Source organism: Mobula hypostoma, chromosome 10 (genome assembly GCF_963921235.1).
Source record: "Mobula hypostoma chromosome 10, sMobHyp1.1, whole genome shotgun sequence".
Classification (NCBI taxonomy): Eukaryota; Metazoa; Chordata; class Chondrichthyes; order Myliobatiformes; family Myliobatidae; genus Mobula; species Mobula hypostoma.
In genome coordinates, this window is record NC_086106.1 from 95,105,002 (window position 1) to 95,121,078 (window position 16,077).

The window sequence follows — 16,077 nt, forward strand, 5'->3', positions numbered from 1 at the left end:
GTGGCAACTAATTGATACAATAAACACGACCAAATACAACAACCGGGAAAAAGAAACAGCATCGGCCATTAAGTGGCATTTTTAACTTTACAAATTCTTTGACTATAAGGGTTGTTCTTAAATTCATCATTCATAAGATGGGACGTGATGATCAACAAAGACAGATCCCACCACGGAGCCGATCACCATGCAGATGCAGAGGAAGAAAACAGTGGAACCACACAAATACTCCTCGCTGCAACATACCACTGTTATCTAACGGATTTACAGCTGGAGTGGGATCCAGCTACAGAACGACGGGGAAACACTTCAATCTATTTTACTCCCAATCCGGAATCACTGAGATATGGTCTGCACATGACATCTGTTAAACACTCTCGAGTCATTTACTGCTTCACCAAAGTGAATAAGAGGATATGCATTACACTAAAAATCTGGAGGTCGATTGCCAACTTCCAGAATGCTTTTTATTGGCCGTGAGAATTGTTTAAAGACTAGTTGATCAGAGCTCGTGAGCAGCATGTTCTGGTAAGGAAGAAGGGTGGTCAGATAGGGAAAGGAACCTTGGATGAGAAGCCGGATTATGAATTTAGTCACAAAGCATACTAAGGGTAAGGATGGCAAATTTATACGGGGATGTTGTGGCATATTAAGGTAACAAGAAAGAGCTCTGAAGGGGTTAGGAATACCAAAAGGGTAGTTACCTCAATCTCAGGGGCTACCCAGTGAGAACTAGCTTTGTGTACACACGAAATGTTATGTAGTTTTAAATTCATTAGGCGAATGATGAGAAATCCCACTCTTCACAATTTTTAAAATCTTTTCTGAAGTTGATTGCTTTTTTGTATGCAGTCTTATGTCAACTGTTTACTATTTCCAATCACTTTGCAGTTTGGGCCCACTATTGAGCTTCTTTTTAAGTTCAAAAATAAACTTTATTCATAATAAAATAAACAGTATATACGAGAATACAGTGCAAAAACATTTCACCTACGTGACATTTGGTCAATTCATTTAGTAGTGGTAATACCTTTTTAAAAAACCATAGCACCGTTACCTCCAGGGTGATACACCCTATTGTATGGAGTTGTCTTTACGCATTCTTACGCGTTCGGTGAATTGGAAATAGAGGGCGGTTCGGCGTTACTTGCATGCTGTTTCAAAAGAGGAGCAATACTTTTATGATTGACAGGGGCGCCGCGACTTTAGGATTGAACCAATAGGCAAGAAGCACGGGCAGCCTGAGTTGCGTCACTCAAAATACGTCAGTGTGCCCCAAGATGGCGACTACCAGTGGGAGCGGCGATAGCAACGCGGCTTCGAGCCGTAAACACCTCGGCATTCCTCAGGCTGTGTTTGTGGTAAGGCCCCCGAGGGTCGCGATCAGGGTGGGGCCATCTTGTAGCCATCGCAACCTTGGAGTGCGTGTCCGAGGCCCGGCTTGTGAGCGAGAGAGATTCTGTCCCCATGGAGATTGGCGTTAGTGAGGCACCCCTCGCCCTGCAGGCGTTGGACATTCAGCTGGTTCCTTTAACTGCAATATTGCCTTACACTGAATTATGCCTATGCTATATGGCCATTGGGCCTCAACAGAGTAATAAGTCCCAGATTCCATTCCTGAACTGACCGGCTCCACGCCTCAGTTCCGGTGATCTTGGGAGGGATGAATTTAGCAGACTTTTTATTCTTGCTGTTCACTATCCAGTAACTCTTGGTGAGTGTAAGTGGACAATAGACAAGGACAAGGCAGTGCATTTTGCGTTTAAATATTCTGCACACACACTCGGATTCTGGAAGAGGCATCGAAAGATTTCTGATGTCACCAGAGCATCATGTTAATGGCAGAGTCTGCAACTTCCCAGAGAAAGGAATTAATTTGGGATCACTGTATATATGGGACTTGAATTGTTCTCTGTTACACTTAAAGAATGGTGGGAATGCAGTGGAGGGGAACGATATACAAATGCAGCTTGCTTGAAAGATGATAATCATTTATAGAAAGAACACATAGATTAGTGTCTGCACTTTTTAAAGGAACAAACATGGTGGTAATGGGGGAGGGGAAGAAATTCACATGATTTATAGATTGCTATTTAATGTTTTTTTCTTGAATATTATTTGTGCACCATTTTTCAGCATCCCTCAGTTTGTGATTGATTAGCCTCTATACAAATACTGCTTTCTGTATTGAAAGTACGCCAAGCTGGTCCACATACAAAAGCCTGACAGAAAAAGAGAGAAAGATATGGATTACTGGCCAACACCTTGTTTGAAAAGATTGACTTCGGTCAAATTAATAGGGTGAATATATCAAGTGTAACAGAAACTGAGTTCTGTTAGAGATGGAGAAGGGGATTAACAAGGCAGAGAGAGAATGGAATATATACTAATAAATGAATAGGAGAGGTACAGAGAGTGGAAATTGTGATTATGGAGAGATTTGAAGGTGAGAAGTTTTGTCTGTTAGTTGCAGTGACTTAACAAAAACAATCATAGGATTGAATATGCCTGGAAATGAGAATCTTTTGAGAAATGGAGTGAGACTGGAATGAAGGTGAGCAATGTATTGGATGGTCTATTTCAATGGAAGTAAAAGAAGGCAAGGGGTGTGATGCCAGCAATGACTGAGGGAAATTTATAGCATGAACAGATTAATTTGGTCAATTTTTTGTCAAGTAATGTGCAGCTGGGTTTTATCAGAACTTAGTGCTTGTTATAGAGTCAAGGGAACTGATAGGAAAATAGTCGAGCATGTCAGCAAATGTGTGTCAATCCTATTGTTAAAGTATCTCAAAAAGCCTTCTGATGGATTGATGCGTGGGTAATGGATGGTCCTGCATTTCTGGGACAATTGCTCAATATAATACTGTTTTATAAAATATGTGACTCGCCACAAGTAATGTTATAAAAGATTTATTTAAAATGCGCTTTTAAAACTTGCATTGCTCAATAACTTTCATTTGCATTGTCAAAGTATTATTTCAAGAGATGCATAGAGTCTAAGCCAGTAGTTTTAGTGTTGAATTGCCCATGTAATTCTATGTAATTTTATTGATCTTCACTTTCTGTGCAACTTTTCCTGATTTGTTTACCACATCGGCTGTCTAAATGTAGTTTGTCCATTTTTTTTCCAGAACAGTTCTGAAATGTCAAGCTTTTTAGCCTCAACAAGGCTTGAATGTTCTACAGTGACAGTACAACTGTGTTGCTGAATAAATGCAATGTTCTGAACTCTATTCACTCTTCCTTCCTCTATTTCCAAGTTTTGTCTCCTCTTCTGCAACTTACTCCTTTTTCTGGCTTTGCTTTTACAGATGCACAAAATTTCCTAACCAGAGCAGCCATTATTTTTGTGTAAACCTGATGAATGGAAGAGACTCTTGGTTTTCTATACCTGAATACACTGAGACTAGTTAGATGAAACTGTCGAGGGGATCTAGGAGTTCTTGCACTGTAAAAGCGTGGTATTATTGGATTGGAAATGTTGCAATAAATCAGCTGTTTGAAGACCACAGATACAGATGATTGATGAAAGCAGCACAGGAAATGCAGCTAATTGGCCAGTGACCCCAATGCATAGGTTATTTGGTTCTATCAAGATCATTTACATTCCAAATACCCAAGGCACCACCCCAGCCAAGAGCACTGGAAGAAGCATCTGGAAAATCTCAATGAAAACTACCTTTGACATGGGAGCAGAATGAGGACATTTGGCCCATCGAGTCTGCTCCGCCTTCCAATCATGGCTGATCCTTTGCTCCTAAGGCGCTCCACAGCCTTCTCCCCGTAACCTTTGATGCCGTGTTCAATCAAGAACCTATCATGCGCTGCCTTAAATACACTCAATGACTTGGCCTCCACAGCTGCCTGTGCTAATAAATTCCACTAATTCACCAAACTCTGTCTAAAGAAACATCGGATCTCTGTTTTAAGTGGATTCCCCTCTAGCCAGAGGTTGTACCCTCTTGTCCTAGACTCCCCCCACCATGGGAAACATCCTTTCCACATCTACTGTCTTGGCCTTTCAATATTTGAAAGGTTTCAATGAGATCTCCCCACCCATCCTTCTAAATTCCAGTGAGTACAGACCCAAAGCCATCAAACGATCCTCATATGATAACCCTTTCATTCCCAGAATCATCCTTATGAACCTCTGAACCCTCTCCAATGCTAGCACATCTCTTCTTAGATGAGGAGCCCAAAACTGTTCACAATACTCGATGTGTAGCCTCACCATTGCCTTATAAAGCCTCAGTATCACGTCCCTACTCTTGTACTCTAGACCTCTTGAAATGAATGCTAACGTTCCATTTGCCTTCCTCGTCACCGATGCTATTTGCAAGTTAGCCTTTAGGGTGTTCTGCACAAGGACTCCCAAGTCCATTTGCATCTCAGATTTTTGGATTTTCTCCCTGTTAAGAAAATAGTCTGTACATTTATTTCAATAACTTTAATTTGCATTGTCAAAGTATTATTTCAAGAGATGCATAGAGTCTAAGCCAGTAGTTTTAGTGCTGAATTGCCCATGTAATTCTATGTAATTTTATTGATCTTCACTTTCTGTGCAACTTTTTCTGATTTGTTTACCACATCGGCTGTCTAATTGTAGTTTGTGCATTTTTTTTCCAGAACAGTTCTGAAAAATGCAAGAAATGTATGATATGCTGTTAAGTGGATTTACTTATTTTGGGAGAGTCTAGAAGACTTTTGAAGTAGATGTTTTATACTGACAATTGTTTTATAATCACTTTTACAGCCATTGCTATTTGTTGAGAAATTGTGTCCTTTTGAATTGATGAGCTGTAATTCTAAAAATTTGTCTGCTACTCTTCTGCCACTTATCTCTGCATTGTGTGTAGTATTACACTTTTAAAAAAGTGCAGGAACTGAGGGTATGTAGCTTTCATTAAATATATTTGTTACTTAAATGACCGGTCTTCTGACTAATTGACTGTGAATCATTCAGTTATAGATAACAACTAACAGTATATTGGAGACTAACAATTTTAGTTTTGTGTCATTGTCTTAATCTATGCACAAGGTTAGACAGTGTTGGCCATCAAGTTATTAAATCATAGAAAAGTGATCACACTTGTCCAAACCCTGTCTTTGCCCTCCTCACTTCCAGTAAGTTGTTGGACAGCTCAGATTATGAGTTGATATCACATAGATGCTATCCATGTGCTGTGATCTTGATTGTAGTTATTCCACCTCTGTCAGATCCAATTTGAAACAAAAGTCAAAATTAAGTTTTCTTGACTGCACAACTCAATCACTCATACTTGATTTTTTTCCCCTTTGCTTAATGGTATATAATTGATCTTCATTTCTTTTAAATTCATTTCAATCTGCATTTTTTAAAATTCCCTAATCTTTTGTCTTCCAGGAAGATGTTATTGCATTTATGAAGCAACCTGGAAATGAGACAGCAGACCTTGTGTTGAGGAGGTTAGATGAACAGTACCAGAAATACAAATTCATGGAACTAAATCTATCGCAAAAGAAGAGAAGGTGAGAGATCAAATAGTTAGGTAGCAAAAATATCCAGTTGGAAAATTGATTTATTATTGTCACGTGTACTGAGGTACATTGAAGAACTTGTCTTGCACGTAGTTTATACAGATCAAATCATTATAATAATGCACTGAGATTGTACAAGGTAAAGCAATAAGGTAGGGAATCCAAGCTGCTTTTTCGATTAGTTTTTGATCTTCAAGAGTTGCCCCACATAAATGCTGCCTCAATTTACTGTAATCTACTAAACATAAGATAATTCGTACACATTGAGTTTATGTCTGTATACAGAGTGACTCCGACAGAAAATGATAAAGTCGTAGTACTTATTATTAGTAATTCTTAGAGACACAGAATTTAGATTGAAAAAACAGAACAATTATAATAGAAGCAATGAGTGAATCTCCAGAGAGCAGCTTGCAATGAGTTGCCACACTCGGGTTCCTTCTGTTAGAACAAATTGCTAACACATAAAGCATTTTTTAAATGGGTAACTTATCATGAGGAAAAGCACCCAAATGGCTCTGGAGCTCTTTATGAAAATATTTCTCAGAGATTAGACCTCTATCAAAACTCCTAACATGCAAGAAGTGCATGAATTAAATAGTTTTATTAGAAGGGGTATGAAAATATTTTCAACCATTTTTTCAATTGCATTCTGAAGTTTCGCCTGATTTCCCGTGAACACAAATATCAGCTGTGTTTCTGGAGAATATTTGCTTCTATTACATTTTTTTCTGCAATTTTTAATTCTCTCTATGTATTTCTGTTGAAAATGAATAATTTTATTCATTACACTTTTAATGGGCAACTTGCTGTTCAGTTTTATTCACTTTAAAGATTAGAACATAATCTGATTAAATTACTTGTATAGTATCCAGTAGCAAGTAAATAACTTAAAGACAGACCTTTAGTGATACTCCCAGAGTCAAAAGAATATGCTGCCTTTACATATTTGGACACAGTGTAATTGTACAGCTGATATTCTTGAACTATTGAGCTACAACTAACTAGTAGAAAAATTAAGTTATCATTGTTGTCTATAGAAAACAAGTACCTACAATCCAATTGAAATGTTCAAATGTTGAATCTGTTAGATCAGTGAAAAATCAGTGCCACTTTTTTTAAAATTTAGTTATGAATTTCCAAAAAATGCTATAATATGGGTACACCATCAGAATCCTATCATAGTTTTATTGGTAGTCATACTAGTATCTGACAGCTCTGGCAATCAGGGTCAAAAGAAAGGAGATGTAAAGCGCTCCTTCCCTCTGCTAGTCTGCAGGTCACCCATGGGCAGGGGTAGCATCTGCTTAGGCCCCAGATCAGGGTCACTTGAAGCCATAGGAGCAGGTGGTGGATAGTCATAAGAGTAGCTGGTGCACATCATAAGTCCTGATTATACAATCACTGATGCCAGGCAGGCAGTCTCTGAAGTATATTGATAATGACTGGAGTCAGTCAGTCAGTGGGTGCCGTCCCGAATCCAGGGTTGGCTTCTTCGATCTTGCGACAGCACCGTGTACAGCCTGTCCTCCAGTTTGTTCTTGCTTCCTGCCTTGCCACCGCCCCCGCCGAACTCGAGCCCGAGGCCGTGTCGGCCTCCAGCTACGGCCGCTTCTTCGAGCTCGGCCCTTCCTTAGGCGGAGGCCTTGGGCAGGTCCAGGCACACGGTGCAGCGCACAAGTTCATCATATCTCTTCTAACTAGATGCACAGCATACGATTCGTAGATACGTGGTGAGGCTTTAATCTCTTCCAGGGAAGATGGCCGTTGGCTCACAAGGAGCTCATCCGCCCTTTGTCAGGTCTTGTTTTTTTTAGTCCTGCTGGGTGTCCTCAGCAGACTAAGTCTGGTGGGGGAGCCAGCCCAAGTCGCCGACCACTCGGCCATGGCCGCCGGGCGCCCGCCCGCTACCAAAAAACCATGGTCGAGCGGCCGGCGACCAAATCGGAGTCACCCGTCTTCTTAAGACACTGTCCAGAAGAAGGCAATGGCAAACCACTTCTGTAGAAAAGTTTGTCAGGAATGATCATGGTCATGGATAGAGAAAGGAATGGTAACGGCAGCAAGAGGGGGTGTTTCCCCACAAGCGGCGACCCCTCACAGATTAGGGACAGATGGAAGACCATGATTGCCCATGTCATTTGACACAGCACCTAAGTATGATGATGGCAAAAATTACCCCTGGTATAGGTGAGTGATTAGAGAATCAGAGTAGAGTTGATAGACATTTGTGAGAGAATAAGTCACAGAGAAATACGTGAATATTTGTTTTGCACTGAGAGCCGGCACTGACTTGATAGGCTTTAACATCATGGGCAAATATGTGTTTCTCAATAGACACAGGAGATTCTGCAGATGCTGGAAATTTTGAGCAACGCACAGAGAATGTTGGAGGAACTCAGCAAGTCAAGCAGCATCTATGAAGGGTAATAAACTGTTCACATTTCATGCTAAGACCCTTCAGGATTAGAAAAAGAAGGCAGCAGAAGCCCAAATAAATTGTTGATGTTTTGGTCTCGGCCTGAAACATCAACTGTTTATTAGCCTCCACAGATACTGGCTGACTTGCTGAGTTCCTCCAGCATTTTGTATGTGTTTCTACATTTTTGGCATTAGAAAATACTGAATATTGTTTGTGGCAGGGTTATGGGCCACATAATATAGGGCAGGGGTCCCCAACCTTTTGTGCATCGCAGACCGGTTTAATATCGACGATATTCTTGCGGACCGGCAGACGGGGTGAGGGGGATGGTTGTTCAAGTTCAACAGTGCATGACAGGGAATGAGAAAAGGTACAGCTGACTCATATCGTTTCATATCGCCAAATCATATCGTTCCCTCGAGGCCCGGTCACACATCTTTGCAGCTTGGTGGTTGGGGACCACTGATATAGGGTATTTGGTGTGCATGATGCCAACCTTCTGGGTGTAAATACTTGGGTTGTGTTCAGATCTAGTTTAATACTTAAGTTGGAGATCTTATACTCTTCACGTTTTATACGGCAAGTTGAATGTTTCTATAACAGTAATCGCAGTTTATCAGCCAGAGGATGATAACTTGCTTTTCTCTTTCCCAGGCTAAAAAGTCAAATTCCGGAAATTAAACAGACGTTAGAAATCTTAAAACACATGCAGAAGAAAAAGGTAAAACTCTGATATCAAAGTTTCACGTAAAACTGGCCAATTGGCAGATTTTTTTTGTTCATTGCTCTTGGACGTTTGTTCTGTGTTTTTCAGACATTGTTAATCATAGGCATACAGCATGGAAACAGGCACATGGGAACTCCAAATTCATGCTGACTATTTGTACTACACTTTCTTTCCGCTCCTTCCCATTTGCCCACACCATATTCCATTACTCATGTACACAATAGGGGCTATTTACAATGGCCGTATAAGCTATTGACCTGCATATCTTTGGAAGGTGGGAGAAAATCCAAACAGGAAATGTGCAAACTCTGATCACAGGTAGGGATCGAGACTGAACCTGAGTTACAAAAGCTGTAAAGCAGTAATTCTACTTGCTCTACTATAGCATTGAACAGATAAGTAACTAAGTTTCCAAGCGTAGGGGATTTTCAGAAATGCTATTTTACTGATTTTACCCACAACGGAATTTCCCTGGACTGATAAAATTTAAAAAAAACATTTACATTTTATTTAATTTGACATGTGCTAGAATGATCCACGCCATTCCGAGGATCCCATTCCAAGGATCTCTTGGATCAAACACGATGAGTCAAATGTTTGGATCACAAAATGAAACATTTACAGAAATACCTCTGCTAAGATAAAATAAAAATAGTTATTATCTTGTCATTCTCCTAAGATTCTGTATTTTCTTTATTTCTAATCTACTTTAAAATTGCAAGGAAGTAAATGTCCCTGATTGATACCATTAATTTTCACCGAAATGTTCATCTAGCCATATGAAAGATAAAAAAAAAGATCTTTGCCACTTTCCTATGGCAAAATATTCCTTGAATATAAACACTTCTGCTTAAATATCCCTTTCATTTTGTTTCTGATGGTCTTTAAGAAGAATTCTTTCTAAGTTAAACACATTTTCAAGTTTAAATCATTATAAAGTGAAGCAAAAAAAGTGAACACTGAGCAAGCAGTTTCACCCTGATTTCAGTTGAATACAAAGCAAAATACCAGGGATGCTAGAATTTTGAAATTAAAATAGAACATACTGGAAATACTCAAGTTGTGCAACTTTATACTTTATTGTCACCAAACAATTGATACTAGAACATACAATCATCACAGAGATATTTGATTCTACGCTTCCTGCTCCCTGGAGTACAAATCAATAGTAAATATTAAAAATATAAATTATAAATCATAACTAGAAAATGGAAAGTAAGGTAGTGCAAAAAAACTGAGAGGCAGGTCCGGATATTTGGAGGGTACAGCCCAGATCCGGGTCAGGATCCGTTCAGCAGTCTTATCACAGTTGGAAAGAAGCTGTTCCCAAATCTGGCCGTACGAGTCTTCAAGCTCCTGAGCCTTCTCCCGGAGGGAAGAGGAATGAAAAGTGTGTTAGCTGGGTGGGTCGTGTCCATGATTATCCTGGCAGCACTGCTCCGACAGCGTGCGGTGTAAAGTGAAGCAGGAATATATAAATATTTTAGGCTCATGACCTTTCATCACCCTGAAGTTTTAACTCTAGTTTCTCTCCACAAAGCTCACCTGTTGAGTAATACCAGTATTTTCTATTTTTATTTCATTAATTGTTTCATTTCTCAATGAACTTCATACTCCTAATATATTTTGTCTACTTTCATAATATTCAGTGCCAAACTAGATTGCTGAAGCCAGGTTCTAGATTTCTGTGAGTAATACATATATTGAGGAGAGAGAAAGTATTTGCTTGATATATTTGATAGTGAGCTTGCCTTCTGCTTTTTCTTTATTTTAAAGGATTCCACAGATCCAATGGAGACTATGTTTCTCCTGGCAGACAATTTGTATGCTAAAGCATCGGTCCCTCCTACGGATAAAGTGTGCTTATGGTTGGGGGTAAGTTCAGGCTCATAGATTTTCTTCCTGTGTTTATTTTTCTGCTTTATATGAGGAGAATGAGCATGCAGATAAAATCTTCAGGTTCAAGCCCTTTCAATACAGGTTCCAAAGCAAGCTGTTCTGTATACAAAATCAAAATGCTGCAAACACTGAAAAATTTAAATAAGAGAAGTAAATGCAACAAATAGCAGGTGGGAAATGACCCACAGGTCAGTGACCCAAAACCAGAAAGCTTGAGAATGAATCCTATTACATCCCTAACAATGGCTGGCTTTTGCTTTTTCACATTATGTGAAATTGGATCCAATCTATAGCCAGGTAGAATTTATCTATATATTTAACAGGTAACTTAATATTATTGTAACTACTGAAAAGGAGAGTAAATGTTTCTTTAATGAGGGTTTCTCAGCTCACTAATTGACTCATATTTTAATAGCGTGGGTTACAACATGTTCAATTGAACAATGTGCACTCTATAAAGCTAATGATTCAATATGTTGATTAAAGAGAGTTGTGATATTGAAGTGCCAGGCAATCTCATGGGTGATTGTCTGTTGCTTTCTCTTTTACTGGTGAATAACTTAGGTGAAAATCAAGGCCAGGCATGTAGGTATCACCTAAATGAGTAAAAGAAAAGATACAATAGATCATGGAACAATAGTTTAATATTAATTTCTCTTGGGGTCAGCAAAACATTAAATTGTAGAACAAGGAGCAAACAGATTCAGGAAATTGTTGTAGAGGAAGGTGCAGTGAACAATATGCATTCAGAGCTTCATTATTGGTGATGCTGCTATTAGTTTTATCTTTGTGTGCACTTTCATTAAAACATTGTTGACAAGACCACATTATTGAGTTCTTACTATTTAAAATCAAAAGTGGAAAGAGATATGGGTGGGAACCAATGGAAGATTGGTTAAGAAAGGTTTCTGTCTTGCTGCAGGCTAATGTAATGCTTGAATATGATATTGATGAAGCTCGAGCATTACTCGAGAAGAATCTAACAACTGCAACTCGTAATCTAGAAGGGCTAGAAGAAGATCTGGATTTCCTTCGTGATCAGTTCACCACCACAGAAGTCAGTATCCTTTTGACCAAGTTGGCACCGAGCAATGAGAAAATGTAATGCTTTTATAGGTTTTGTTCAGATTTCTGTTCACATTTATTGTTTATCTTGTAAAGGTCAGAAACTGATTGGCGATCACTAGCCTAAATCAGCCTAGAATGGATGCAGACTTCCAACTGACAGATAGTAGGTGCAGAGCAATTCTCTTCATGTTTACCATCTATTTTTTTTCCTTTATCTTCTCTAGTACTTAGCCCTACTATGCTGCTCCCTCAAGTAGGGCATTTGAAATGGTTATATCCGTACAGTAATAATTTCATAGGCCAGGAAATTGATAGTTATGTATTCTGATATTAAATGCCAATTTTGTTGTTTAATGCAGCAGCAGCTGAAGTTGCTAAGTACTCCTTTGCTACAATTAGTCAACAACTTCATTTTTTTGTACTACATAGGTCTGCAAATGATAGATGGGAAATTGGTAAGGGTTTGTGCTCAGCAAGTATTTTCTGTGTTGCTGCCAAAGATTCAAGGTTGTTTAATATCATTTCCAGTACACAAGGGTAAAGGAGAACAAAATAATCTGATACAGCACAAAAAAACACAATAAGATAACACAATGATAAAAAAAAATCACAGTACATATAAATACATAAGATAGCTTATATAGTATGTCCATAGAGTGAAGTTACGTGCACAGGAGTGTCTGTACATTAAATGGCTGACAGAAGGTTTTAAAGTAGTGGTGATGGGGGGCTGGAAGACTGAGTTATTGGGTGGAGGTGTTGATCAGCCTTACTGCTTTGGAAAAGTAACTTTTTGAGTCTGGTGGTCCTGGTGTGGATGCTACGTGGGCCTCCTCTCTGATGATGGGAGTAGGACAAATGGTCCATGAGCAGGTTGGGTAGAATCCTTCATGATGTTACTGGCTATTTTCTGGCACTTTTCTGGGTGTATATATGTATCTATCTTTGAAGGTGGTTACGCTGGTGTCAGTGATGCACTGGGCAGTTTTGACAGCCTGTTGTAGAGTCTTTCTGTCCATTGCAATGTAGTGTTGGTACCATGCAGTGATGCAGTGTGTTAGGATGCTCTCATGCGTATTTGCAGAATGACATGAGTGTAGATGTGCATTTCTCTTCCCTCTCTTCAGCATTGGTGAGCTCTCCTGATAGTGTAGAATATGTTAACCATACTCTGTGATAACCGTACCATGAGGGCAGGAAGGCAAGGTGCCTTGTCATCAATTTAATTGGAGTAAAATGGGGTGACGGAATAAAAGATGGGTCTCATGAATAGGGTGATCTAAGAGACAGCATAAGGGAGATAAGAAGTAATTTCATAAATGAGCCAGGAGTTTCTCGCATTCTGTAGAACAGTTATAGAGTAGGAGAAGGAAATTGTTGTAGAATATAGAGAGAACGATAAGGCATGATGTTTTTTCAGCAAGTGCAGTGGATGCGAAATTGGTCGTGTGCAAATTTGTATCTGCACCCATTGGTTTGAAGGAGCTTAGATGGAGATAGCTGTAGTTGGCAGAAAATGCCACGGTTTTGCTGGAGGCATAAATGCCATTTGTGCTTTCATTTTGCATATGTCTGGGGCAGCATTTTCAAGCCTCAAACCCAGTTTACTAGTTGCAATAGATTTGGAAGTTTATCTCACATACATCTCTTGCAAGTTTATATCAATGATGAGACATGATAGGATCCATTGTCTGATTAATTTTACTGTACTCACAGGCAAAGGAGGGTTCAATGTAGTGGCTCCACGTCCTGTTGGAATCACATATCAAGAAGAGACCTTCTGAAGAGACCAACTAAGCACCTTCTGAAACATCCATTGCATAATTTAGGAATAAACATTGATAGACTAGACTAGATAGTTGGGTGCTCAAGAGGATAACTTGTGTACTTGCACTTATGTTTCATGATCAATTTTCATGATGTCTTATTTCAATTTAATTTAAATTCATAATATATCATGCAACACTCAAACCATTACTTTGCCGTACTCACATTCAAGGTCAAGCATGGTTCTATTGAAACCAGTTAGAGAGCTCTTTTTATAATGTACTGTTTTACTGTTAACAGAAAAACTGCTGCTATGTAGGAGTTATTGGCATTGCACCCACTGTAATGCATCTGATTTGTCCTTAATTGATTGAATTTTAGATATGGCAAGAGTGTATAACTGGGACGTTAAGAGGAGAAGCTCTGAAGCAGCATCAAAAAGCAGTGCATAGCTCGCCAAAACACATTTTTACACACTTTAACAACCAAACTCATCTTTGTTTTCTTAAAAAAAAATCCACCAATTTGGCAATATTTGCGTTTGGAAAGCTGCAGTTATTTTACTCTTTGAATAATGCAGAAAAATTGAATGTTACATCTAGGAGCAGATGAAAGACTAAAGCTACAGACACGTAGACACACCGATATATTGCATGATTATATGGCATTTGTGGTAATGGAAAAGATTGTCACAGAGTACAGGTTCAAGATGTATTGTTGCCAGTTTTCACTGCAAGTCACATTTGCAGCTGTCCTGCAGCCCAGTCAAACAGGCACATTAGACACCTTGTGTATCCATGCAACAAGTTCTTGCTGTGATACAATACCTGTAAAGATTTTGTATGGTTCTATCATGAGATGTTAATAAACTGCTGAATAGAACAAAGTAAGTACTCCTGTAGTATTTAACTTCTTCCTTTGCAAATTTTGTACTTGAGGTGAAGTCCATCACAGCTGGGGATGAACACCATTTTTCATTTCAGCTGCTTGGTGAATGGATTAAATATTCTCTGGTCATATTGGCATAGGTTATCACATTTCTGAACTTAAGACAACTCAAGATTTACATGATTTTCTCTTGTGGTCTGTCTTTAAGATTACCAGATCTTGCCTGTATTTGTTCTATCCTCTTACACACTTATGCCTTCCAGTTTTTACCAACTGTAGATTGATCATTATAGAGTAGACAAGGATACTCTTTGACCAATTAAATTGGCACCAACTTGTATTAAAGACCAGCCCGGTGAGTTCAACATCCTACCTCTTTTCCCCAAATCTCTAGTGTATGTCCAATTTCTTTTTGAAAGCTGACAGCTCACTTTGTCATCTTCAAAGTTCTGTGAGCAAATTCCTGTGCAAGTCTTTTGTTTTAAAATTTGTACCACTTAGCATTTTCTCTCCTTTTCCCTTATAAAATTATCAGTTCTCACTTTTGTGTGCAGAATTTCATTTTTATTTTTCTACATCAGATTTAGATTTTAAGATTCTAGTTTACACCTCACTCTATATCCAAGTTATTGACATATTTCAGAATTAGACATAATTGAACTTGGGGAAATTCTTATATGACCTATTCCAATTTGAAAAGCAGCTATTTACAATAACTGCTTTTTAATCTGCTCTCTATTTTCCTCCTAAGATGTTCAATGTTACTTGCAAGTCCGATATTTGTATCAAATGCCTTTTGAAAATCAATAACAAGATCAACTCCACTGGCCTCATCATTCTCATCCCAATAAAGTTAAGTAAAATCACTCCTACTCAATCTTCCCCTAAAAGTTGTTGTTAGCTCTGCTTCATAGCTCCACAATTGTCTGAGTGATTTCTTTTCAATGTTACTTCCTGTACCCTCTCCATCAGTGAGGAAAAGCTGACTTAGTCTTCAAGATTTGAATTGAGTTACAGATTTAAAAAAAAAATTACATGTGATTCTTTTTCTTTCTAATCTGCGTATGAGCTTATTCTCTGTAACCAATGTACACTTTGGACAAGCTGACTGTAGAACACATGCCTGTTTGTATCCTTGAAATTGTAATTCTTTCTCTTGTACTGGATGGGTACAATCAGGTTGCAGACACGTTACATATCAAAAACTTACTTTGGTACTTGAAATATCCCAGGATACAAAAGTGTAAGAGATTTCAAAGGTAACAACTTTTGTATCCATTCCAAAGTTTTGATATTATTAGTGAACCTTCAGTTACCACACCATCTGAACTTCTGAAATCCTTGGTACCAGCACCTTTGTGTAACATTTGGCTTGGACTTCCGATCATTCAACCTAACTTCTGCTACTTCTGCTAAGATAAATTACATTCAGGTGGTCACTTAATTAGTTTTGCATTAAAAATGTATTTTAAAGCCTCTGCATTAATTTGTATTTGTGTTACCACCCTTTTTCTTCCATGTTAAGCATAGCCTTAATATTTTTAATGTGCCTTCAAGAAAACAGGTTGACTTCCAGATTCTGAGATCTGTTCTGATTCCTTAATGTACCTGGCATCTGTTTTTAAGCGTACCTTAATCCACTGCACAGGGTTTACTGAAATTGATGGCTGTTGAAGTGGTTGGTACTGTATAAGATATAAAACTTTTCTTACACAGCACTACCTCCATACTGTAGAATACTTGCAAGGATGTGCAAGCACTGTTCTACCATTTTTTTTTATCATGA

At 38.7% G+C, this 16,077-nt stretch overlaps 1 protein-coding gene across 1 annotated transcript; it reads left to right on the plus strand.

The window, feature by feature from the left end:
- Positions 1 to 1,240: 1,240 nt before the first annotated feature.
- vbp1 (von Hippel-Lindau binding protein 1) lies at positions 1,241 to 15,658 on the plus strand. The gene is made up of 6 exons (XM_063061406.1): positions 1,241 to 1,361; positions 5,387 to 5,511; positions 8,597 to 8,663; positions 10,446 to 10,544; positions 11,491 to 11,629; positions 13,785 to 15,658. Exons 1-6 carry the CDS (start codon positions 1,281 to 1,283, stop codon positions 13,853 to 13,855), a joined length of 582 nt encoding a protein of 193 aa, XP_062917476.1. The 5' UTR covers positions 1,241 to 1,280; the 3' UTR covers positions 13,856 to 15,658.
- The last annotated feature ends 419 nt before the right edge of the window (positions 15,659 to 16,077 follow it).

Coding starts and splice junctions, on each gene's coding strand:
- vbp1 (XM_063061406.1), top strand. CDS start 1,281: ATGGCGACTACCAGTGGGAGCGGCGATAGCAACGCGGCTTCGAGCCGT. Junction 5,512..8,596: donor CTATCGCAAAAGAAGAGAAG/GTGAGAGATCAA, acceptor TCTCTTTCCCAG/GCTAAAAAGTCAAATTCCGG. Junction 8,664..10,445: donor AACACATGCAGAAGAAAAAG/GTAAAACTCTGA, acceptor TTTATTTTAAAG/GATTCCACAGATCCAATGGA.